The 27,299-nt window shown below is 36.3% G+C and overlaps 2 protein-coding genes across 2 annotated transcripts in view; both read right to left on the reverse strand.

Moving 5' to 3' along the window:
• Positions 1–8,177: 8,177 nt before the first annotated feature.
• LOC128548735 (fibrillin-1-like) lies at positions 8,178–14,416 on the reverse strand (the record flags this gene model as incomplete). The annotated part of the gene is made up of 2 exons (XM_053524126.1): positions 8,178–8,296; positions 8,929–14,416. Coding segments are annotated over 2 exons (5,607 nt in total), but the record flags the coding sequence as incomplete, so codon positions are not given.
• LOC123547975 (uncharacterized) overlaps positions 14,270–27,299 on the reverse strand; it is a 51,267-nt gene continuing 38,237 nt past the window's right edge. Inside the window, exons 11-16 of the mRNA XM_053524127.1 lie at positions 26,870–26,981; positions 22,665–22,818; positions 20,448–20,834; positions 17,751–20,318; positions 17,352–17,474; positions 14,270–14,832 (exon numbers count right to left, since the gene is read on the reverse strand). Coding sequence (XP_053380102.1) covers positions 14,417–14,832; positions 17,352–17,474; positions 17,751–20,318; positions 20,448–20,834; positions 22,665–22,818; positions 26,870–26,981 — 3,760 coding nt within the window. The 3' untranslated portion in view covers positions 14,270–14,416. The remainder of the gene's footprint in view (positions 14,833–17,351; positions 17,475–17,750; positions 20,319–20,447; positions 20,835–22,664; positions 22,819–26,869; positions 26,982–27,299) is intronic.

The following is a 27,299-nucleotide window of genomic DNA, read 5'->3' on the forward strand; positions in this document are numbered from 1 at the left end:
TATTTCTTGAAAAACGTAATGTTTCGATTTATGGAAGGCAATACACGCCGTAATGTTATAATGGAATTCTTTTGAAAAACATTTGGTGGTCTCTAACCTGAAAGTATGCAGTGAAGTATGATTGATTTAGGCTGGCGACAAAGAATTGGCACATAATTAATCGGCGTTAACTGATCCTTTGAATGAATTATCACGGCGGATTATATCTCTTGTTTGTAACATTGGTCTGTGCTGTTATTCATTAGTTTTGGTCGCATTTTAAAACTAAAGTTTTGCATGCAAGTACATATGTCTATCATTTAAAGGCATATAGCATTGAAACTTATTTTTTCTTTTTCTAGGTCAATTACCAACTTCACTGGGTCAAGTCCCATAACTCTGACATGTATTTTGAGCAAATTATGCCCCCTTTTTGACTTAGAAAATCCTGGTTAAAGTTTTACATGCAAGACACTATCTCCAAAACTAATGCAGATACTGAATTGAAGCTTCACATGTGTCTTCGGGGTTATAAAACTAGCTGATAGCATAAAGTCCCATAACTCTGACCTGCATTTTGGCCAAATTATGCCCCCTTTTGGACTAGGTTAAAGTTTTGCGTGCAAGTACATACAGCTATTACTGAAAGGCATATAGATTTGAAACTTATTTTTCTTTTTCTTGATCAATTACCAACCTCACTGGGTCAAGTCCCATAACTCTGACATGTACTTTGGGCAAATCATGCCCCCTTTTGGACTTAGAAAACCCTGGTTAAAGTTTGATATGTAAGTTACTATCTCCAAAACTAATGCAGATATTGAATTGAAACTTCACTTGTGTCTTCGGGGTTATAAAACTAGTTGATAGCATCAGGGCACATAACTCTGACCTGCATTTTGGCCAAATTATGACGCATTTTGGACTTAAAAACTCCTGGTTAAAGTTTTGCGTGCAAGTACATACAACTATTACTTAAAGGCATATAGATTTGAAACTTATTTTGATCAATTATCAACCTCACTGGGTCAAGTCCCATAACTCTGGCACGTATTTTGGGCAATTTATGCCCCCTTTTGGACTTAGAAAATTCTGTTTAAAGTTTTGCGTGCAAGTTACTATCTGCAGAACAGATGCAGATATTAAATTGAAATTTCACATGTGCCATCGGGGTTATAATACTAGTTGATTGCATCAAGTCCCATAACTCTGACATGCATTTTGGTCAAAATATATCCCCTTCTGAACTTAACACTTCTGGTTAAAGTTTTGCATGCAAGTTACTATCTCCAAAACTAATGCAGAAACTGGATTGAAACTCTATAGATATTTTAACATTTAGGGTAATATTTTCCTGCTTCTGGGACAATAATTCGAAAAGTCGAGCATTGGTTGTATTACGGACAGCTCTTGTTGTTTTGTTTTATTTGCTTTTGTATTAAATGGTCAAATTGTGGTATCGTTTTGCTGATCTGTTTAGTTATGAAACATTCATATTTTCCAAATCCTCGTTTTGTTATGTGTTTTAGCTCACCTGAGCAAAAGGCTCATTGTGAGTTTTTGTGACCGCTTGATGTTAGTAGTCCAGCATGCGACCTTCAACAATTTCTAAAAAAGTCTTTTTCAAAATCACTTGATAGATTTACACCAAACTTCACAGGAATGATCCTTTGGTGGCATCCTTTCAAAATTGTTCAAAGAATTGAATTCCAAACAGAACTCTGATTGCCTTGGCAACCGAAAAGAAAAACTTAGAAAATCTTCTTATCCAAAACCACAAGAATGTATAAGTGTTGAATAATTCAGTATTGACCACCATAGTACTGAATCGACCAGTATTGATCGGTTTTAACCAGTATTGACCGCACTCATATTGACTGGCTTTTTGCCAACATCGAAGTTGCATTGCCTAGTGGTCCTCTACCAAAACTGTTCAAATTATGCCCCTGGTGAAAAGAGGCTTTGCCCTGGGGGTCCTAAGTTTTACATAGAATTATAAAAAAAACAAACCTTTAAAAATCTTCTTGTCTGAAATTTCAAGGCCTATAGGCCTTTGATATTTGGTATGTAGCATTGCCTTAGTGGTGGTTCTTTAACAAAATTGTTCAAATTATGCCCCTGGGGTGAAAAGAGGTCCCGCACCGGGGGTCACTTGTTATATGAGCTATATAGGTAAAATTATCTGATCATATTTCCAAGACTATTTAGTTATAATTACCTGATGACCTCAAGTAGTTAGGGGTCACTTGACTGTGCTCGACCTTTTTAAGGTACAGCCTTGAACTTTGAATGACATATACAGTTTTGCTCACCGATCTTAAAACTGACTTTCAGTGACCATGAAGGTGACCTACTTTCTTTATATTTTAGCATCAGATTGACATTTGAAACATGTAACTCCCATTACTCAGGTGAGCGATCCAGGGTCATCATGACCCTCTTGTTTTCAAAAAGAGATACCAAAATATGTTTTGATGACCATTAATTTAACTATCTACTAATGACTAGAGTCTCAAAAAAACAGCACTTGCCAAAAAGAGGTTAGCCCTTAGATCTTAGAAAATTTCAAAACACTTGTTGTCCATATTTCTTAATTGGCACATTTTTCACTATTTTCAGGCATCTCAGTCACAGAGTGCTTTTTCCCTAAAATGAACGCTGGGTCTATAGATATGGTCTCAATATACAGAGTATAGTTGTACTGCAAACAGACTGAAGCCACTTGCTTGCAGTTCATAAGGTATGTATTTTCGTCTTTCTTTTTCTTTAGTTGCGGTTGTTGGAAGCAGTTTCAATCATTCAAAGAGAACGGTATACTCTAAAATCTTTAATTTTAGTGTGGATAAATTTTTGTGGTTGTGTCAGTTCACAAAATCAAATCCCAATGAACAATTAAAGTTCCCATTAATTATCTTGACAAGTGAAAATGCATGATATCATATCTGAATGAAAAAGCATTTCTGGGCAAAACCACAAAATTTTATACATGCAAATTTAAACAATTAATATTTTACACCATTAAGCAATTGTTATTGCTGAGTGTCTGTCATCATCGTGATATGCCGTCACCTATTTTAGTTGTAAACACTTCAGGTCAGAATTTTATCTAATCTTAATTAAACTTTGTCAGTATATTTGCCTCATAAATCATCTAAAAGACCATTACTTGGTCATTTTGAGTCAAAAACTATGTCATTTAGTCAAATCTTAGACACACTTTTAACAGTTCAGAGGCTACATTTTCTGCCTAATGGTAATGAAACTTTATAAAAGTGTTTATATATATTTATAGATAAGTTTCAAGTCAAATTAACTGAGGTGATAAACCAGGCCATTAGGTTGAATCATTGGAAAACCTTGTTTTAAGTCTGAAGCTGTTAAACAATTTCTGTTCAAATGCTAAAAGTCAGAATATGATGTGATTTCATAGATCTGAGCATCAGGTGACCCTCTACAAAGCTACTTGGTTGGTCACATAAACATGGCCACCCTAAACCAAGCTACTTGGTTGATCACATGTACAGGCCATTTGTGGATGGGAAAATCTAGCAAATCACTTTCTCAAAAGCAATTTGTCTGATTTTCATATAAAGACAACTCAATTTGTCATAAGATGGCTACCAGGGGGCAGGCCAACTCTGTATTGAAACTGTTGTAATTTCAAATTGTTCAGAATGGGAGACTTTGGTCAGTTATCCCCCTTTCATACTCTATTAAAGTAAGAAGGTCCTTTCATTTGGATTACTCTGTTGTCATCGCTATGTTATTTGTAACAATATGATGCAAATGAAGCTAAGTTATTGATCATCATGACTGTTGATTTAGAAATGCCTTCAATTACATCCTCTATAAACACTCAAGTGTCTAATTTTAACATTCCAGACATTTAATTTAACAAAAATGCAAGATATCTCATACTTTAAAACTGAGATATCTCATAGGCAAAACATCGATAAAGTCGGAGGATTCCAAATGATGGGACCTACTTACAATTTTATTATCTTTGACATAATCCAATGAGGGAGACAATTTGAAACCCACCAAAGTCCCTCATTATGTCCAATTTGTATTAGAAATTTTATATTGATATTGTTGTTTAAGTTTGCCTGCTTTCTGGAAATAAGCATGTCTTTTTTGTTAGGGTCTCTTTTATCAATCGACAATGTTTGATTTGTGTTTTACAGGCTTACTTCTCGAGTGCAGGCTACTACAGAATGGAAGGTCAACAAAATCAGTATACTTAAAAAGCAAGAAAGATACACCAGAAAATATGCAAAGAAAGAAGAGCAAGGGAAGTTGAATTAAATAAACTTTTAAAGATATGAATTCATGATATACGCGGAAACTACATTTATAATGAGAACAGTAGTTCTGTTACTTTAATAGATAAACTACTATTATCACATTATTTTTGTTATACACATAAAGTATACTAATGTTTCATTAAATCTTATTTTCGATAATTGTCACAAAGGTTGTCTGTTGATTAACATACTTATATTTCAGTAATATTTTCCATGCAATTTTAAGGAGAATGTTTTATTTTGATTTGTTATTGTTGAAAAAAATGGTACACTAATGTTTCATTAAATCTTATTTCCGATAATTGTCACAAAGGTTGTCTATTGATTAACATACTTATATTTTAGTAATATTTTCCAAGCAGTTTTAAAGAGAATGTTTTTTTTGTGTTTGTTTTTGTTGACAAACTGGTGCATTATAAAATGCAAATTAAAGCAATTCACTTTTTCTTTATTTTGATTTTGATACAAACTTATTTCAAGCTTGAAATTCTATCGAAAAGCATCCAGTACTGTTAGTAACAGTTTTTATTCACATATCAGCTGTATTTCATGAATGGATAAAGCAAATTATGTGATCTGTCATCATAAAAATGTGTATATAGATAAAACTTAAACAAGTGGACAGCTTATTCAAAATAAATGAATTAAGTTTTGGTGCAAGTCCGTTGTAATGTCTAAGCAAAATTAGTATTTGTTTTACCGAGCATGGTACCAAAGAGTGAGTAATTTCAAAATTACAATCAAGACAAATAAAAAAAATCAAGCCTGCACAAGAAGGCTAATATGTCTCCATAGTCCATGCTCTTACCCTGTCGGGATGCAAATTGATTTGCACATGTGTCTTTGTTACAGTGTTGCCATCTAGTTACTTCAATGTGAGCTATTGTGATCACCATAAGTCAGTCATTGTGCTTGTCAACAATTGGGCTGTTAACACCCTAGGTCAAGTCGGTGATGCGCAATATTTGCTTTTGCCAAAAAGTTATTCCCCTTTTTCGACTTGGTAATGTTTGGTTAAGTCGTTGCGTGTAAACTGGAGTCTCAGTGACCACTCGTTTGCATGCATTTGTTCACTGTGATGCTTAAAAATGCAATGCACAGGATTCATAACTCTAGTAGCATGTTTACAAAGTTATATCTTTATTTTGTCTAAGTAATTTTTGGTTAAGCTTTTATATAATATTTTTGTGAAAAAGAGTTCAAACAATCAACGGTTGCTGTCAGCCCTAAGCTCCTGCTTTTGAGCCTCCTACTGCATCATTTGCTTTACAATTACAATTTCATAATTTTAATTTGATATTGCAAAAAGCTTGCACGGCTAAGTGTTATAAATTTTAAGGCTACTACATGACCTGTAATAACAATGTGGTTAAACAGGATTTTCTTCAAATAATTACACAATAAACGGCAAAGATAAATGTTGAAAATACATTGTTTCAAAGTTGTATAGTTCCTAACTAAAACGTTATTGCAAAACGCATACACAGAGACGCGCGCATGCACACACACATATATATATATATATATATATATATATATATATATATATATATATATATATATATATATATATATATATAGAAAAATTAACAAGTGAATGAAGTATTGCCATGCAATACAAAGTCCCCTACTAAAAGGCACCTAAGTTTTTTTACTGCAGTATAACATAATGAATTGATATCTGTCAACGATGTATAACCAATATTATACAATATATATACATTATGTTATAACAAAACACTAAAATTTGCATATATAAAAACATACAGTTGTTTTCATATGGAAGTCTTTTGGCCAGTTATAAAGTAAGTTATCATATAAGTTATTTATAGTAACAACAAAGGGAAATTAATCCTAAAATAAAAAAATCTATTATAAGTCCACACAAAACTCTTTACAGGTAGAGAAACAAAATACACCTAAAAATTTGATGTAACATGCATGTTATAGCACAAAAATGTGGTCTCGATTTTTCCCTACGGCCAATAATAAAATAGTAACAATATAATCTATTTATAGTAAAACAAAGGACGTAATTCTAAAAACTAGGGTGCCTCATGGAGGTGAATATTTGTGCCATGTTACATTAAAATCCCTCCATGCATGAAGAAGAAATGCTCCGGACAAAGTCATTCTTAAATTTAACTTTTGACCTCTAAGTATGAGCTTGACCTTAGACCTAGGGACCTGGTTCTTGCGCATTACAATCCATCTCATGGTGGTGAACATTTGTGCTAAGTTATATCAAAATCCCTCCATAAAAGAAGAAATGCTCCGGACAAAGTCATTTTTGTATCTGACCTTTGGCCTCTAAGTGTGACCTTGACCTTAGACCTAGGACCCAGGTTTTGCGCATGACAATCCTTCTCATCCAGGGGAATATTTGTGCCGACTGATATTTAAATCCCGTCTTGCATGACAAAGTTATAGACCGGACAGGAAAAAAATCATATTGACGTTTGATCTCAAAGTGTGCCCTTGACCTTTAAGTTAGGGTTCTGGGTGTTGCACATGACACGTCGTCTCGTCATGGGGAACATTTATGCCAAGTAATATTGTAATTCCATGATGGATGAGTTCTGGAGCGGACAGGAAAAAACCTATTAACGTTTGACCTCCGATTGTGACCTTGACGTTTGAGATAGGGGTTCGGGTTTTGTGCCTGACACGTCGTTTTATCATGGGGAACATTTGTGCCGAGTAATATTTAAATCCCTTAATGGGTGGAAGAGTTGTGGACCGGACAGGAAAAAAAGCCATGTTCACCTCTGACCCAAACTGTGACCTTGACCTTTGAGCCAGGGGTCCGGGTTTTACGCATGACACGTCGTCTCATCATGCCATGACCTTTGAGCTAGGGGTCTAAAAATGGACATGACACATCCTCTTATTATGAGGTACATTTGTGGTAAGTAATATTAAAATCCCTTAATGGATGGAAGAGTTATGGATCGGATAGGAAAAAAAGCCCTGTTGACCTTTCACCTCCAACTGTGACTTGACCTTTGAGCTAGGGATCCGGGTTTTGCGCATGACACGTTGTCTCATCATGAGAAACATTTGTGCCAAGTAATATTAAAATCCATTCATGGATGACAGAGTTATGGATCGGACAAGAAATCGCGGACGGACGGGCGGAATGACGGAAAGGCGCATTCATATAGTCCCCGAAACTGGTATTCAACCAGTAGGGGACTAATAAATTGATCCATTTTTTAACGATGAAAAGCAAAAGTGCAAAACATCAGCCGCAGCCTGTCCTTTTTAAGTTAGTGTTGAGTGCCCATTACCAAAATAACTGGGGATTATTCTTTGTTTATATTGTCGCTTAATAGCGTTTCAATATTAGATTTTAAGAAGCGCCCACTATTAGAAGAAATAAAAGTCAGTACTGATTTTGATGAATATACCTTTTATTTAATTAATATAAGCTGGGGCACTTTGAAAAATGCATTTTTTATTGTTTCAACATGTAATAACATTTACTTTTTGTAAATGCGCGCTGTGAAATTTGTTTGACATGAATTACGTGCATAGATGACGGTTATGCTTCCAGAATCACAACATAAACCAGCATATTGGATCGGATGTAATGAACAATGACAACTAAACATCAAAATATTTGAAATCAAGTTGCATGAACGAAATAACTGCCCTACTGCATGAGTCATTTTAATGTCGTTGGGTTAATACTAGTAATGTACATGCTGTAGAACTGTACTGTAATGAAGCTAGTTGAAAAAAAGCTTTTATCGCAGTGTTTAAACTGATGGTCACTCTGTTAAACGTTTTTCGTTAACATTTAAATAAATCAAAATAATATTTAGATATTCTAAATGTATCAACAGTAAAACAAATTGTAATTGACTAAAGTACAAAAAATATAAAATGGATTTAAACATAAGATGTATTTACCATTTTCTGTATTTCAACATATACCGTGTAGTTTGAAATAGCTGTTTCGTCATCTAAGGCAAGTCTGATCGATGATGAAACGGACCGCTTACTGACGTCTTTAAAAGAATAATAAAGATACATAAAAATATATTAAGTAAATCGAAACTTCATTGCATACATTGTGACAAGTGATTAGGAGAGAATATTAATAAACCGTTCCCAATACTTGTTATTAAAATTATAATAAACGTAGAAATAATAATCAGCTGTTAACAAACACCGTTTTATAGCATTTGAAATAGTTTAAGTCTGTATAGTCTCTAGTTTCTATGTAGGAATATTTTAACAAAAATGGTGCTCACCTGACCTTAACTTTTCAACCTTAAAATGTTGTCTATTGACCCTTGTGTGAATTAAGTTGAATTATTTGTAGCTGCATCATTTATAAATGCATTTTTTCATTTTTCTATTTTAGCTCTATTAGCGACACACTTGAGAATGCTTCTTACCAAGTTTGGGAAAATGTATCAAGTGGTCAGATAGAAGAAGTCCTTTGATAGGATTAATTTCACTTTCAGCCTCTCCAAACCTCTATGTACAGCAGAGCAAAATCATCTGACAAATGTATTAGAAGCTCTATGCAAAGATTCGACTCACGGTTGATTCCTATACTAAAGCTGAGCTTACATTTTTTTGCTATTAAACTGATTTCAAAAAACCGTAAAAACTGAACTTAAATAATACAAACCAGTGCAGGTTAATCCATCTGTTTTTAAAATATGTTTAACTGGGCAAGCACAAGTATACGTTCCAAAAAAATTGTGGCATCTGTCTTCACATTTTCCTTTGTCGACAGCACATTCATTTATATCAACACAGGATAAACCATTCGGGTGAAGCTCGTATCCATCCCAACACATACACTTAAATGACCCTTCTGTATTTTCACACATTTGCTCGCATCCCCCGTTATTTGTGAGACATTCTTGAACATCGCTACACGTTTTACCGTCATTTTGAAGATAGTAACCATTGTAACAAGAACACACAAATGATCCATTTGTGTTCATGCACATCTGTAAGCATCCTCCATTGTTTGTTTGACATTCATTAACGTCAGTGCAAGACTTTGCGTCGTTTTGAAGTTCGTATCCTTCTTTGCAGGAACATTTATATGACCCTTCCATATTAATGCACGCATGATCACAATTTCCGTTGTCTGCATAACATTCGTTTACATCTGTACAAGATTTTTCATCGTTTTGCAACTCATAGCCATTATTACATGTACATTTAAATGATCCTTCCGTGTTAGAACACGAGTGTTCGCATCCTCCTTTATTTGTTTCGCACTCGTTTATATCCAAACATTGTTTTCCGCCAATATAAAACTCAAATCCGTCAATGCAAGAGCAGATGAATGATCCTTCAGTGTTACTGCAGGTTTGGTGGCATCCTCCATTTCCTGTTAGACACTCGTTTATATCATTGCACGTTCTCCCATCAGTATGTAGTTTGTATCCATCATCACAAGAGCACGTGAACGATCCTTCCACGTTCAGACACGTGTGTTGGCACCCTCCCTTCTTTGTTATACATTCGTTTACATCATTGCATGTTGTCCCATCAGTATGTAGTTCGTATCCATCGTCACAATAACATCTGAATGTCCCGACCTCGTTAAGGCATGTGTGTTGGCATCCTCCATTGTTTGTTAGACACTTGTTAATATCATTGCACGTTCTCCCGTCCGTATGTAGTTCGTATCCATCATCACAGGAACACGTGAATGATCCTTTCGTGTTATTACACGTATGTTGGCATCCTCCCTTGTTTGTAAGACATTCGTTTATATCAATGCAGGTTGTTCCATCAGTATGCAGTTCGTATCCATCATTACAAGAACACGTGAATGATCCTTTCTCGTTAATGCATTTGTGCTGGCAACCTCCCTTGTCTGTCAAACATTCGTTTATATCAATGCATGTTGTTCCATCAGACTGTAGTTTGTATCCATCATCACAGAAACACTTGAATGATCCTTCCTCGTTAAGACATGTATCTTGGCAGCCTCCCTTGTTTGACAGACACTCGTTTATATCATTGCAAGTTCTATTATCATTCTGTAGTTCGTATCCATCATCACAAGAACACGTGAAAGATCCTTCTTCATTAACGCACTTATGTTGGCATGCTCCCTTGTTTGTAACACATTCGTTTATATCAACGCATGTTGCCCCATCAGTATGTACTTCGTATCCATCATCACATAAACACGTGAAAGATCCTTCTTCATTAACGCACTTGTGGTGGCATCCTCCCTTGTTTGTCAGACATTCGTTTATATCAATGCATGTGGTCCCATCAGTGTGTAGTTCGTATCCATCATCACAAGAACATGTGAATGATCCTTCTTCATTAATGCACTTGTGGTGGCACCCTCCCTTGTTCGTCAGACATTCGTTAATATCAATGCATGTTATCCCATCAGTATGTAGTTCGTATCCATCATCACAAGAACAAGTGAATGATCCGTCTTCATTAACGCATTTGTGGTGGCATCCTCCCTTGTTTGCCAGACATTCATTTATATCAATGCATGTTGTCCCATCTGTATGTAGTTCGTATCCATCATTACAAGAACATGTGAATGTTCCATTTTTATTAACGCACTTGTGGTGGCATCCTCCTTTGTTTGTCAGACATTCGTTTATATCAATGCATGTTGTCCCATCAGTATGTAGTTCGTATCCATCATCACAAGAACACGTGAAAGATCCTTCTTCATTAACGCATTTGTGTTGGCATCCTCCCTTGCCTGTGAGACATTCGTTTATATCAATGCATGTTGTCCCATCAGTATGTAGTTCGTATCCATCATCACAAGAACACGTGAATGATCCTTCTTCATTAACGCACTTGTGTTGGCATCCTCCCTTGTTTGCCAGACATTCGTTTATATCAATGCATGTTGTCCCATCAGTATGTAGTTCGAATCCATCATCACAAGAACACGTGAATGATCCTCCTTCATTAACGCACTTGTGTTGGCATCCTCCATTGTCTGTCAGACATTCGTTAATATCAATGCATGTTGCCCCGTCAGTATGTAGTTCGTACCCAACATCACAAGAACACGTGAATGATCCTTCTTTATTAACGCACTTGTGTTGGCATCCTCCCTTGTTTGTGAGACATTCATTTATATCAATGCATGTTGTCCCATCAGTATGTAGTTCGTATCCATCATCACAAGAACACATAAATGATCCTTCTTTATTAACGCATTTGTGGTGGCATCCTCCCTTGTTTTCCAGACATTCGTTGATATCATGGCATGTTGTCCCATCAGTATGTAGTTCGTATCCATCATCACAAGAACACGTGAATGATCCTTCTTCATTAACGCACTTGTGTTGGCATCCACCCTTGTTCGTTACACATTCGTTTATATCATGGCATGATGTCGCATCAGTATGTAGTTCGTATCCATCATCACAAGAACACGTGAATGATCCATCTTCATTAACGCATTTGTGTTGGCATCCTCCATTGTTTGTCACACATTCGTTTATATCATTGCATGATGTACCATCAGTATGTAGTTCGTATCCATCATCACAAGAACACATGAATGATCCTTCAACATTAACGCACTTGTGTTGGCATCCACCCTTGTTTGTCACACATTCGTTTATATCATGGCACGATGTCCCATCAGTATGTAGTTCGTATCCGTCATCACAAGAACACGTGAATGATCCTTCATCATTAACGCACTTATGTTGGCATCCGCCCTTGTTTGTCACACATTCGTTTATATCATGGCATGATGTCCCATCAGTATGTAGTTCGTATCCATCATCACAAGAACACGTGAATGATCCTTCTGCATTAACGCACTTGTGTTGGCATCCTCCATTGTCTGTCAGACATTCGTTAATATCAATGCATGTTGCCCCGTCAGTATGTAGTTCGTATCCATCATCACAAGAACACGTGAATGATCCTTCTTTATTAACGCACTTGTGTTGGCATCCTCCCTTGTTTGTGAGACATTCGTTTATATCAATGCATGTGGTGCCATCAGTATGTAGTTCGTATCCATCATCACAAGAACACATGAATGTTCCTTCTTTATTAACGCATTTGTGGTGGCATCCTCCCTTGTTTTCCAGACATTCGTTTATATCACTGCATGATGTCCCATCAGTATGTAGTTCGTATCCATCATCACAAGAACACGTGAATGATCCTTCACCATTAAGGCACTTGTGTTGGCATCCACCCTTGTTTGTCACACATTCGTTTATATCATTGCATGATATCCCATCAGTATGTAGTTCGTATCCATCATCACAGGAACACGTGAATGATCCTTCACCATTAACGCATTTGTGTTGGCATCCACCCTTGTTTGTCACACATTCGTTTATATCATGGCATGATGTCCCATCAGTGTGTAGTTCGTATCCATCATCACAAGAACACGTGAATGATCCTTCACCATTAACGCACTTGTGTTGGCATCCAGCCTTGTTTGTTAGACATTCGTTTATGTCATTGCATGTTGTCCAATCAGTATGTAGTTCGTATCCATCATCACAAGAACACGTGAATGATCCTCCTTCATTAGCGCACTTGTGTTGGCATCCTCCCTTGATTGTCAGACATTCGTTTATATCAATGCATGTTGTCCCATCAGTATGTAGTTCGTATCCATCATCACAAGAACACGTGAATGATCCTATTTTATTAACGCACTTGTGGTGGCATTCTTCCTTGTTTGTCAGACATTCGTTTATATCAATGCATGTTGCCTCATCAGTTTGTAGTTCGTATCCATCATCGCAAGAACACGTGAATGATCCTTCACCATTAACGCACTTGTGTTGGCATCCTCCCTTGTTTGTGAGACATTCGTTTATATCAATGCATGTGGTGCCATCAGGATGTAGTTCGTATCCATCATCACAAGAACACATGAATGTTCCTTCTTTATTAACGCATTTGTGGTGGCATCCTCCCTTGTTTTCCAGACATTCGTTTATATCACTGCATGATGTCCCATCAGTATGTAGTTCGTATCCATCATCACAAGAACACGTGAATGATCCTTCACCATTAAGGCACTTGTGTTGGCATCCACCCTTATTTGTCACACATTCGTTTATATCATTGCATGATATCCCATCAGTATATAGTTCGTATCCATCATCACAGGAACACGTGAATGATCCTTCACCATTAACGCATTTGTGTTGGCATCCACCCTTGTTTGTCACACATTCGTTTATATCATGGCATGATGTCCCATCAGTGTGTAGTTCGTATCCATCATCACAAGAACACGTGAATGATCCTTCACCATTAACGCACTTGTGTTGGCATCCAGCCTTGTTTGTTAGACATTCGTTTATGTCATTGCATGTTGTCCCATCAGTATGTAGTTCGTATCCATCATCACAAGAACACGTGAATGATCCTTCTTCATTAGCGCACTTGTGTTGGCATCCTCCCTTGTTTGTCAGACATTCGTTTATATCAATGCATGTAGTCCCATCTGTATGTAGTTCGTATCCATCATCACAAGAACACGTGAATGATCCAATTTTATTAACGCACTTGTGGTGGCATCCTCCCTTGTTTGTCAGACATTCGTTTATATCAATGCATGTTGCCCCATCAGTATGTGGTTCGTATCCATCATCACAAGAACACGTGAATGATCCTTCTTCATTGGCGCACTTGTGTTGGCACCCTCCCTTGTTTGTTAAACATTCGTTTATGTCATTGCATGTTGTCCCATCAGTATGAAGTTCGTATCCATCATCACAAGAACACGTAAATGATCCTTCTTCATTAATGCATTTGTGGTGGCATCCTCCCTTGTTTATCAGACATTCGTTCATATCAATGCATGTTCTCCCATCAGTATGTAGTTTGTATCCATCATCGCAAGAACACGTGAATGATCCTTCTGCATTAACGCACTTGTGTTGGCATCCACCCTTGTTTGTTACACATTCGTTTATATCAATGCATGTTGTCACATCAGTATGTAGATCGTATCCATCATCACAAGAACACGTAAATGATCCTTCCACGTTAAGGCACGTATTTTGGCATCCTCCGTTATTTGACAGACACTCGTTTATATCACTGCACGTTCTCTCATCAGTATGTAGTTCGTATCCATCGTCACAATAGCACGTGAAAGATCCTTCTTCATTAAATCATTTGTGCTGGCATCCGCCGTCGTTTGTCAAACATTCGTTTATATCAATGCATGTTGTCCTATCAGTATGTAGTTCGTATCCATCATCACAAGAACACGTGAAAGATCCTTCTTCATTAATGCACTTGTGTTGGCATCCTCCATCGTTTGTCAGACATTCGTTTATATCATTGCATGTTTTCTCATCAATATTTAGTTCGAATCCGTCATTGCAAACACACGCTAATGTTCCTGCCAAGTTACTGCACGTATGTTGGCATCCCCCATTGTTTGTCAAGCATTCGTTTATATCATTACATGTTCTCCTATCAGCATCGAGTTGGTATCCAGTATTGCAAGAACACGTGAATGATCCTTCTGTGTTATTGCATGTTTGTTTGCAACCCCCATTGTCTTCATTGCATTCATTCAAATCTGAAAATGTGATATGGTTTTCTGAACAATCTCCTTCAAATGCTTCGAAATTATCTTCTATCAGATTAAAATACAAAATGTACATCTACGCTTTTGGATTCAATGACCTTACATATCCTTTGCACACCTGGCCTATTTTTACAGCGATGGGCTGTAGCGTATTGAAACGGGTAAAAAAATCCTTGCCTCAAAACCGGGCCAATCTTTACAGCGATTGCCTGCAGCGTTATGAGACGGGTGCCTTTTTTGCAGGTTTAAAACCGGACGCGAGATTTGACGTATTTTCAGAAAAAGGTACGTTTAACAACGTTGAAATGAACCCAAGTACGTTTTCTTTCTGTTGTCACTGTTCATCAGCTCAAGAGCAGATATACAATTATAATGACTTCATTTACCATTTAAAAGCGTATAAAATAACCAAATATACGTTCCTCAACGATACAGTGCTCTTATGGGTAAGAACCAAATATACGTTCTTCAACGATACAGTGTTCTTTCGGGTAAGAACCAAATATACGTTCTTCAACGGTACAGTGCTCTTTCGGGTATTGCAAAAGGAGTCCTAACTATCGATTTTATTGATCACTTTTATAATTTTATCGAGATAACCCATATATTGTCTCCAAATCTACGTAAGTCTTATGTTTGTCTTATAAGGCTTTATTATGCGTGATTTGAATTTAAATAGGCCAGGGTTTTCTCAAGAATGCTTAAATTATGCAAATTTGATATTTATTGATTTATATCGATAAAAATAGGTATTTTTAATAAAGACATTCCTAACAAAAATCATTTATCATGAATTTAACAGGTAAAATATTAAAATAGTGAAAGAAAATTTAAATCCGCTTTTCAGAACCATAAGTAATAAACGTTTCAATTTCAGGAATTAAAAATAAAAAAAATAAAAGTTTCAGGGTTCCTACGCTAAAATGGGGTCAGGTTTTGAGGATAGAAATTTTACCCCGTTTTAAAACGTTATAGGCATTCACTGTAAAGATTGGCCCGTTTTTGAGGACTTAAAAATTTTACTCGTTTCACTACGTTACCGGTGCGCAAAGGATATAGCGAACACGTTCATGAATACAGAAATTAAAGTAAGTTTGATATCACGTAAGACATTCCATTTTCTTGTTTGTGTGGTCTATAATACAGTTGCTATTTTCAAGTTTAGGTCAGTTTTAATATCAAGTTTAGAGTTATAATATTTTCTGGCACTCTGGTTTAATGGATTCTATTCAATAATAGTTCCTCTTAAACCTATGCTAGTTGGCGTGAGGGGTGTTGGGCATATCAAGTAATACATATATGGAATACATTTTCTATGTTTAAAAACAGCTTGCTAGTGGACACAGAGTTAATGCCGTTACCGCTCAACTTGAAGATCAACCAGACATATATATTTCAGCACGGCTCTTTAAAGTGGAAATATGCGCATTTTTCAAGTAAAACTCCAGCTGAAATAGTGTGTGTGTAAAAAGGGTGGAGAGAATGATAGCTTTTAACCAAATATACCAAACTCTTCCTGTTTCCGGTACGAAATATTAACTTTCCAAATATTACTATCTTATTTTGACTGGGGTAGTCTTTTAAAGAAGCCAAACTGCACGCAGGAGTTGCTTCCTTTCAACTTCAGAAATCTCTGCCTATAGGTAAGGGAGATCTCTGCGAAGAAGATTGAATAAAGGAACTATTATTTTCTTAGTCCGATTTCTTTATTTCTAAAGCATCAACTTCAAATACTTATGCGGCATATCGTTAATTTAACACATTTAAATGCAAAGCAACTAAAACTTGCTTTTATAAAACATTCACCAAAAACACACTATGTACGGAAAGATGCGCATAATGCCACTTTAAACCCAATCCAGCAATTGCATTAACTTACGGGAAACACGGTTTTTGATATCCAACTTTGATAACATGTAATTTACTTAATATTAATTTGATCTTTTATTTCTGATTTATTATTTGACCACATGTTTATACTATAAATACATGATGTTATGAAAATAAAAACGTCTGGCATCCCAAGATATTGTCAATTAATTGTACGTTTTGTGTTGAGTTCAGTAGAAAGACTTAGACTTAGATCTACCAACTGACATTTTTGGTTTGACACAAATTAACAAAGAAGGAATTAGAAACGGACCATAGGCAAACATCATGAAATAGTATACAACATAGAAAGTCTAACCAGCTTTGCGTTTAAACAAAGGACATTCAACATTGTTTGTCAGCTAATCTTAGACATAGTCACCTAAACGAGTGTACTCATTTCATTGTTCAAGATATAAAAGGCGCAAGCATTACCTTCGTCATATATTTCATATCATGCAGCGTGAGAGGTGTTGCATATTTAATTTCCTCTCATGAACAGGCCAAATCGAACTTAGTCTGCTGTTTATTTACGTTCTATGCTTCAAAACAATCTTCTTATAGATTTATTTTATTTACATTCCGTTGAAAGTGTATTACAAATTATCCGGTAAATATTCGTTACCACTGAAATGTAATACCTGAACATGAGATCCCATCCTCCTCAAGCATATATCCGTTATAGCAAGAACATGTGTATGACCCAATCGTGTTGTTGCAATAATGTTTACAATCACTACCCTCAGTCAGACATTCGTCTTCATCTGAAAATTAAACGTTAAAATTTCATCACATGTGCCATATCTGTATAAACAGAAAATGATTGGAACAATAAAAATATGATGATCTTAAGTCACATTTAAATACATTGCAAATGTTTAACTCGGAACTTTAGAGCCAGTCTCTCTTCACAGATGAGTAAAACATATGTGGCATTGTTTAAAAATGTTAAAAATGTTTTCTAATATAAAGATAAGACACCTTGACGCATAACTGGACATTTTGAAATTTGCTATGATGAAAATAATTCGTGAAATTACCTTCCAAGACAACAGTAATGTATCCATCATTAGACGTTACGTTGGCAACCACGTTTTCAGCCACGCAGTTGTACTTGTCAAATGTATCCCTCTCTGTAACGTTTGTAATAGTGATCCTGCTTGAAATTTCTCCGGGAATAATTGTATCATTCTTCAGCCAAGTGTAATCTGGTTCCGGATCGCCAGTAACATGGCAGTAAAATTGTACTTCGCTACCGTTCAGTGCAGTTAGGTTTTTTAGACGTGTCAGAAACTGCGGAGCTTTTGAACAGAACAAATTCATACTAACAAGATTGTTGATATGACGTACAACATACTCCATAGCTACTGAGGTATCCATAATTGACGAAGATTCGTTCTGAAACGTTTCTATCAATATGCTTTCCAATTCTAAAATAGATTCCTGTATAAAAGTTATATTTGGAAGATCTTCTGATTCGTAGAGGACATACAAGCTTGAAATTGCGTAGAAAATGCAGTCTTGGAAATTTTCACACTCCGATTCATTAAAGTATCCTCGCGTCATATTTTTCATTGAGGAAAACCAAGCGCTTTGATAATTCACAGATTCAACTGCTTTTGTTTCAGCATCAACACTTTGTACAGAAATATTTGCTGCTGACTGTATTTCATTAAGCAATGGATCGTCAGCCGCTGCCGCTTTTGAATCATTTATAGCCTTGTCTATGTCTTCCTCTGTCATGTTATAATCGTTAGCAGCATATTCTGTACTTATTCCCACACTGTCTGCAGTAACAGTTTCAGTCGTTACATTAATACTGGTGTATTCTTGTAACTGCATCTTTACATTGTCAATCTCATCAATATAAGATTTTGATTCGTTTACGACACCTTGCAAGGAATCAAAGGCATCCTGCATGAAGTCCTGTATAACAGTAATTGTTATACATTTTTCACGAAAAAGCTCTATTCTGTTCTCAGAGTCACTGTCTCCTGTATCACGAAAACCTGTTATATTGTTTATGATATTGATAGTTTCATTCAAGTAAGTATCAGCATTGTTTAAACCATCTGATTCCCGTATCTTCCGGAGCAGCACATGCATACGTGAAGCCCCATCAAATTCAATGTCCCTTCGTTTTCGTCCAGAAAAGATTCCATCAAAAATGTCAATGATAGCTTTTATTGTTGCCCTCGCTGCCTGCCATATACTCTGTAGAATGTTTTTAAAGTTTATTTTCAATTTAATTTCTGTCCAGCCCAACCGAAAAGCATTTACTTCACACGAAACCTCGAAAGCCGGCAAGTCGTGAGTAGATAATTCAATATTAAATTCACAGTTTCGAACTTCTATTATACTTTTCAAACCATATTCTATAACAAATTCCAGTACCTTAAATGCGGCACCTATTACTAATTTTACTGCTTCCAGTGCACCTTTAGCGGCCTCCAAGATGCCTTTTGCTACTTCAAGACCAATTTTTGCTAGTTCTAATATTCCTTCCGCTACTACTAAAACAACACGAGACTTGTCTACTATAAATTGTGTTACAGTTACTGCTGCTTTAGCAACATCAAAAGCCAGCATTGCTGCTCTAACAAATATTTTTGCGATTTCTAACAATATATAAGCGGCCGCTCGTATAATCCGGCAAGCTAAATTAGCAAGAACACAAAGAGGATTAGGAAAGCTTATCATACAACTTGTGAATCTGCAACATGGGTATGGTATCTTAACACCCCACACCTTTATATGACAAATTTTACATTTAATTCCAGGAATGCATATTTTCGAACATGTTCTTATTCTACAAAGATTATCAACAGATATTTGTGCGTCTTCTAATTTTTTTATCGCTTCTTTTAACGGTCCCTTTGCCGCTTCAAGTTTTTCTTTTGCTCTTTCAAGCTTTTCAACTACATTGTCAAATATGATATTGGCATCTCTAACTGCCATTTGTTTTTCATCCAGCCAGTTCTGTGCCTTTGTCAAACCACTCTGCGCAGATGTTAATTCTGCTTGAGCTTGGGACAATCGTTTCTGCGCTTCTTGGGACACCAGACGTATGGCCTTTTTTAAACCATCTAAGTAACTGCCTTGAAAGGAAGAGCTATCGGACTGAACCTGTCGCCTTTCTCTCGCTTGCCGAAACACATCCGTATTTTTATACTGCATTGCCGTATCTTCAGTATATTCTTGTAAATGACGTTTTCTTCGCGCCTTTGCAACAAAACGACCACGAAGGTTAAATGTCAGCTGATACCATTCTTTTCCAATCTCGGCTGTAACTTCTATTTGAGCGAGAAAGATATCCCAGATATTACCTTCTAAATAGAAATATATTCCATTTTTGCTAATGAAGAGGTCTCCAGTTGCTTTTATTCCGAGCATATTTACAAACGCTTGCAAATGTAAAATAACATTTTTAGAGTTTATAGCGAAGGCTCCGCCTAAACCAAATCCTTTCTGATATGTAAGAAATTTGCCTAGATCTCTCTCTTGGTATGCCCTACCTAAAACACGTAAAGCATTTTCCCCATCGAGGAGCTGCTTTACTTCCTCAAACCGGCTGCATCGAAATAAATCTCCCTTTGAATACACGATTTCTATATCAAAGTCAAATAGTTGCAAACCAAATATTACTCAGTTCGCTGTGAACTTTAAACCAACCCCTGTATAGTTTCCAACCGATGAAATAATACTGTTTGTTATTTCGTTAAAAATGTTTCTGATACTTTCTTCAATGATTTTGACGTGGCTTTCGAGTAAATTTGTGAAGTTATCTTTCGCTTCGTTGACAATAAATTCAGTTTCATCGGCAAAGTTGTAAACAGCAGACCTCATCTGATAAAACTTTGGTCGAATATCTTCAAGGTGACCTTTTATCTCTTCAAAATTTCCAGAGAGTAAATCGTTAAAATTTATAGTTATTATATTCTTTATTGCTACTATGCTCTCTTTTATTTCAACAACCATCGCTTTTATTGCTTCCGATAGGGCAAGTTCAATATTGTCGATCGCGTCGTCAAGAATGGATACAGTGTTGTTGAGCAGCTTGTCTACTTTTAATATATCATGTGTTATGTTGAAATTAATTTCTTCAAGAGGATTTTCTAGCGGGTCTGTAGTCACAAACATGTGCAAATGATTTGTTAATGACAACACGAAATCTTCAAGGTAAGGAACCCCTTTAAACGGGTTAATTAAAACCATTGCAGACAGAAATATACCTTGAGGATTTGAATCTTCGCCACACCATTTTCGATTTGAGCCTGAATCAATAGAAATTAAACACACTATATCTGCGGTATGTTCATACCTTGTTTTACATACAGAAAGGAAATTTCCTTGAATTAGTGTAATATATATGTCACTATTTTAGGTACGTTTTGAAATGCATTAAATATTCAATTAAAACATATCGATTTCATTTTGTTTTCCCCCGCCGAAAGGTAGAATATAGCTTAAGATGTAACCCGCCCTGCTGTAAGTCCGTCTGTCCTTGCATCAGTGTCAAAAACGAAAATGTTTATAATTCAAAATGTACTTTAGATAGAATAATCAAACATTACATAACTATTAATAAGTGCATGCCCTTTGCTCTAATATAGAATTATCTTCTAGGACACAGCTAAAGCAGAGGTTTTCCCCTGCTTTTTACTGTATCCGAATAACCTATTGACGAATCGTCATGAATGACAGAACAGTCAGTATGGAACTGTTTTGATATCTGTCTTCTGACCTGTTTCGTCGGAACCTTGTTGCTCTGTCTTCTGCAAAGATATTAGTACATGCGTTTTCTGGTTCTTATCATGTCTGCTATTTATATAAATTTCCAAGAGCAGTTTTGTGCTTAACATAATTTGCCTGTTGTTTTTGCCATTGCGTGTGTTAGGGATTCAACTAGCGGGGATCAACTAGTGGAGATAAGAGTCAGGCGAGGTGCACCATAAATCAATGTATGCTCCCCAGTGGTGGTTTTGCCACAGACCGTTCGAAGGGTGTGCCTGTGTATCACTGTTTCCTTTATTTGTTCGTTTTCGCCTTATCTGGTTGCTTTGCCCTTGTCCGTGCGTGAGTTTGTTTGTTTGTACTGGTCTTGTGCACGTTCGCGTGCTGTGGGTTGCACTTTGAGAAGGCTGCGTTAATGGAAGAATGTGGATTTACTTGTAGAATATTCGTCCTTGTCTTTGTACATAAATGCACGTCACTATAGGAAGGTGGGCAACTTTCGACAGGATCACTTTAGTAACATTTCTGCCCTTTAATTGTTTAATAATCTATGAATTCTAAGATAACAAGGTAATCTATTGATGGATCTTTATCAAATTAAAATAAATATGAATTACTATAGGGCGGAGGTACATGCACATCTTTAATCAGCATCTCTTCAGTAACTGCATAGTTTTTGCCCTTTAGTTGTTTTAAAATTCATAAATATATCTGGAAATCAAACATTTTTCAAAATATAGTCCCCATCAATAACAAAAAAACCTATTCGGCGGGGGACATAAATTAAATGATTTTTGTGTTTTTTGTGTTTTTTTTTTTTGTTGTTGTTGTTCTTGTTGCTTTTTGACGTCACATCGGTAAAACTATAGGTCATGTGACAACTTTTCTTCTCTTCACGGTGAAGGAAGACCAAAGAAGCCCCTCCGTGTATTATTTCAGGTACGGTCGAACACCTGGGTAACATACTAAATTTGAGTGTGGTAAAAAAATATATCTCACAATCTTAAAGTTTTGAATCCTAACAAGAATGCCTGTTCATATTTCAGACATGATAAAGTAATCTGATGGTAAAAATCATTTTTAATAAGACATTTGATAAGAATATATGTATTTATAAAGAAGCATGACAAAACTATGAAAAATCGGAGAAACGGATAAATGTTAGAGCACTGATACAAAATGCGTTATACTATTTAATGCGGATTTCATTTAACATTTACCTCCAATTGAAATGTAAGTATTTAATGATGCTGTGACTAGCTGTAGGGAAATTGAATAGTCCTTGCCAAAAAGTTTGAATCTCAGGACTGGTGACACGGACAGCTGTATATCAACTAACCCTGTCCATTCTTCTCGAAAAATTGATGTCATCATCTGAAAATTACAAATACCGATATACTTTGTATTTGAATCATATGTTTTTATAAAGCAAGAGCTCGTAGAACACGAAATGACCCCCTTGATGCATTCAGTAATTGCACAAAGAACAGAAATTATTTGGTCACTGTACACAAAAGTTCTACTGTTCTGGGTTAATGATGTGACCTTGACCTTTGACCTATTGACCTCAAAATCAATAGATGTCATCTGCTGGTCATGATCAACCTTTCTATCAACCTTCGTGAACCTAGGCCCAAGCGTTCTTGAGTTATCATCCGGAAACCGTTTAAATGTTCCGGGTCACTGTGACCTTGACCTCTGACTTACTGATCTCAAAATCAATAGGGGTCATCCGCTGATCATAATCAATATTTTTATGAAATGTTGTGATCCTAGGCCTAAGCATTCTTAAGTTATCGTCCGGAAACCATTTAACTTATCCTACTGACCTCAAAATCAATAGGAGTCATTTGCTGATCATGACCAATCTCCCTATCAGCTTCCATGATCCTAGGCCTAAGCGTCCTTGAGTTAAAGTCCGGAAACCGATTGGTCTACATACCGAACGACCGACCAACATCTGCAAAACAATATACCCCTTCTTCTTTAAGGAGGCATAATAAGTTGTTTCATTATAAATTCAGTTTACAAGTAGTTCGACTACAGTAAAGTCACTAATAGCGGATCAATTAAACAAGACATTGTATGAAAACAGGTTATCTACATTTAAAAGTCTTGACAAATGTTCATACTAGTTATCTTTGAAGCGTTTTGAATGTTTGAACCTGTGTTTACATCACTGTTATCTATGGTGGCTGATTTCTGCCATGTCGTGTTGGCCTGTTGGTGGGACGAAAACACGACAACACGAAAACTCGATACATTTTACACGTAAACACGATGTTTAGAGGGCGCCTACATACCATATTTATTTGTCGAGATTTTGTGTTGGCAAGTATGAATATGTCGTGTTGGCGACCTTTATTTGTCGTGCTGTCGTGTTGTCGTGACTTTGCCCCGCCGACACGAAAACACGACAAATGCCTAATTTGTCGAGTTTTCGTGTTTTCGCCTTGCCAACACGAAAACACGACAAATATCTAGTAATTCGTTAAGTTTTTTCGTGTTTTCGCCCCGCCGCACGAATATACGACAACTGTCTAATTTGTTTAGTTTCGTATTTTCGTTTCGTTTCGTCAAGACATGCGCACAACAATTACTGAACTAAACATAACATAACTGCATGCAAACATATGCCAAAACAACTAGAAAGTGTAAGTTTAAGAATAAGGATTGACCGATAGCATTTTTGTATATTAGTGTATATTTCGGCCGAATACCATTTTGTTACATATTCTAACACGACTTGATTCATTTTCCTATTCAACAAAGAAGGATGAAAATTGTGTGTTATTTTACAACAATGCCCTGTTCTGACGTCTCAATAGCGTCAAACGGCATAGCGGCGCGTTGGAAAAGAAGCCAACAAAAAAACAGGTAAATATTTGATGGATGTCGTCAAGCATATACTTAAAAATCCTTGGTAACGTGTTAGAATCAAAATAATATATATCATTTAGTGATTTGCCCTCGTGGTATAATTTCTTTGCATCTAAACTCCAAACAATGATTTTATTCAACGACAAATCACTGGATGAGACATATTATTTCTTAAACAAAATATCAAAAGACGAACGTCGAATATCGAATTACTTACTCCTGACTTTTTACCCCTTACCTACATTTTATGTATTTTCTCATAATGTATCAAAGCAATTTCTTACTAGAATGAAAACGTTCTTTGATAATGACCAAATCTGATAAAGTCTGTGTTTTTGACAGTTTATTGTTAATTTTGATAACTCTACACATATTACAACGAAGATAATTACGAGCACGAAAGTGGCGTGTTATACACATATTAACATTATTATAAAATTGCAGGATAAATATTCCATATACCTGATATTAATCCCATGACGACAATGCAGAACTAAAACTGTCACAGGAGTGACGAATAATACACCCACAATACGGCCTTGTCACAGAAGTATGGCAACAATAAGAAAGAAAGAAATGACCACAAGAAGGTGCAATCTAAGTCGTTTAACTTGAAGGTATAAAAACTGAAAAGAGTGTTATTTCTTTCTGAAAGAGCCTAGTGTGATAATTAAACAATGATTTCATTGATTATACAGTTAATTATGTAAATGTTTGTTATAATAGCATTCAAAATATTCAAGGTTGGAAATTATCGATTATTGTTTATTTAATAGACATATGTCAAACATAAACAATCTTTGTGTTGTTGTCCGTAAACCATGATTTTGGCAAAATTTAATTTGGAAAGGGGCTATAAACTACGTCAAAAATGTGGTTTGTAGCCAAAATCGAACTTGGCCTGTATTTTATGTTCTTAGACCTGTGTACCAGAAACTATTTAAATATGTGAAGCCTTTCATGATTTATTGTCCGGAAACCATGGGTTGTCAAATTTTAAGTTGGAAAGGGGCCATAACTACGTCAAAAAATGGTGATTTGTAAGCAAAGTCAAACTTGACCTGTATTTTATGATGTATACTAAAATTAATCTAAATCTGTCAAGCCTTTCATGAGTTACTGTCCGGAAACCATGAAAACCAACGGACGGCTCACTCCTATATATCTCCTCCACCCCCCCCCCCCCCCCCCCCCCCCCCCCCCACCAACTAAATTTTGTTTCTATGGGTATAATTACAATCATCTCATTTTATGTTTACGCAGCAAAGAAATATTGTGTTCTGCCAAAAAAAAATAGTGTTTTATAAGAGCAATATCATATCAAATAAATCAAAGCCATTATTAAACGAGGGAACTCATTTTATTAAGTTAATCTTCATGCAGAGGCCCTCGCGTATACGTATTGTTTTCTATTTTTTTCTATTTATACAGGCTCAGATCAAAAGCGGAGCCTGGGGACCCCGAGCGAAGCCGCGCCCACGCCCAAAATTGTGTCCTGTACTAACCAAAATTGTACCCAACATTCGGCAAAGGAATAATATTTTCTCACAATTTAGACGCAATATTTCATACCTAGGCTATATTACAAAAATTGCCGTGGGGATATCTTCTAAACCTCTAAAGAGGAGGGCATAAACCTCTCCCGTACCTAAAATTTTAGACTCCAAAAATGCAACAGGAGCCACCATTTCATACCTACATTTAAAGAATTACCAGGAAGAGATGGGATTAACTCTTCCCGTACCTCAACATTTGTACTCAAAAATTGTAGCTGGAGCCAACATTTTATACCTATATTTCAAACGTTTCCAGACGGGTTTTCTGACTCATCTAACAGTGGGGTTTACCCCCTTCCTTACCTACCCACACACGGCTCGCCGATACCGCCTTTATTCTTAACTGGTGCCCTCCACCCCAATCCCAATGAAATATTTTTGGATCCCGGCCTGTTATACATACACTACGTATTCTTACAACGATAAAAGAACATCTTACATATCATTATACTGTTTTATAATCTCAAATCTCCTAAAGCAGCTTTAGTGAATATAAATAAGGTTCCTTTGAATAGAAAGAGAAATGCTTCTCAAACCTCCGAATAACTCTACGTTTTATTAGAGATGGCGGAAAAGTATTTGTCATGTTTTCGTGTCGGAAGGTCGAAAACACTAGATATTTGTCTAGTTTTCGTGTTGGCGGGGCGAATACACGAAAACACGAAACTTGATAAATAAGGTATTTGTCGTGTTTTCGTGCCGATGGGGCGAAAAAACGAAAACACCAAAAGTCGACAAATAAAAGGCGGCAGTACGTCATATTCATACCCAACAACATGAAAACTCGACAAATAAATTTGTCGTGTCGGTGCCCTCTAAACGTCGAGTTTTCGCGTAGAACGTGTTGTGTTTTCGCCCCGCCAATACCCCAACACGAAATGGTAGAAATCAACCACCATAGTTATCAGACACTGGTAAGTATACTGCGACATATTAAAAAAGAAGAGTTGATGAATGTAACTAAAGTCTTGTGAGGAAGAATTACTTACCGTCTGAACACTCGGAACGGCTAAATAAATATTTGCATTTCCGTCGATTGTGAAATATTCATCATATTTGATGAAGCTGCCGCCAATCCAGAAACCTACTTCCGGTAGTAAGCTTGAATATCAAACACATGGTTATTGCATACAATGTAAAAAGATGACAATGATGGGCTTCGGTTGTTCGCATAAGTTGTACGGCTGAAACAGGTAACATTTTTAGCGGAGAGTCATCAAAGAAACATTTCTGCCAATTTACTTTGAAAACGGGTCTGCTCATTCAGAGAAAATTTTCTACGAAGCAATATCATACACATTGCAAGCAACCACCCCACCAGCAGCCATTTTCGTTGCAAACTGAGATGGCTTTAACAATCCTAGTAAAGAGTTATCCAAGGAATAATTCTGTAAATTTATTTTGAAATCCGACCAGTGG

The sequence above is a fragment of the Mercenaria mercenaria genome, chromosome 15 (genome assembly GCF_021730395.1).
Source record: "Mercenaria mercenaria strain notata chromosome 15, MADL_Memer_1, whole genome shotgun sequence".
Taxonomy (NCBI): domain Eukaryota; kingdom Metazoa; phylum Mollusca; class Bivalvia; order Venerida; family Veneridae; genus Mercenaria; species Mercenaria mercenaria.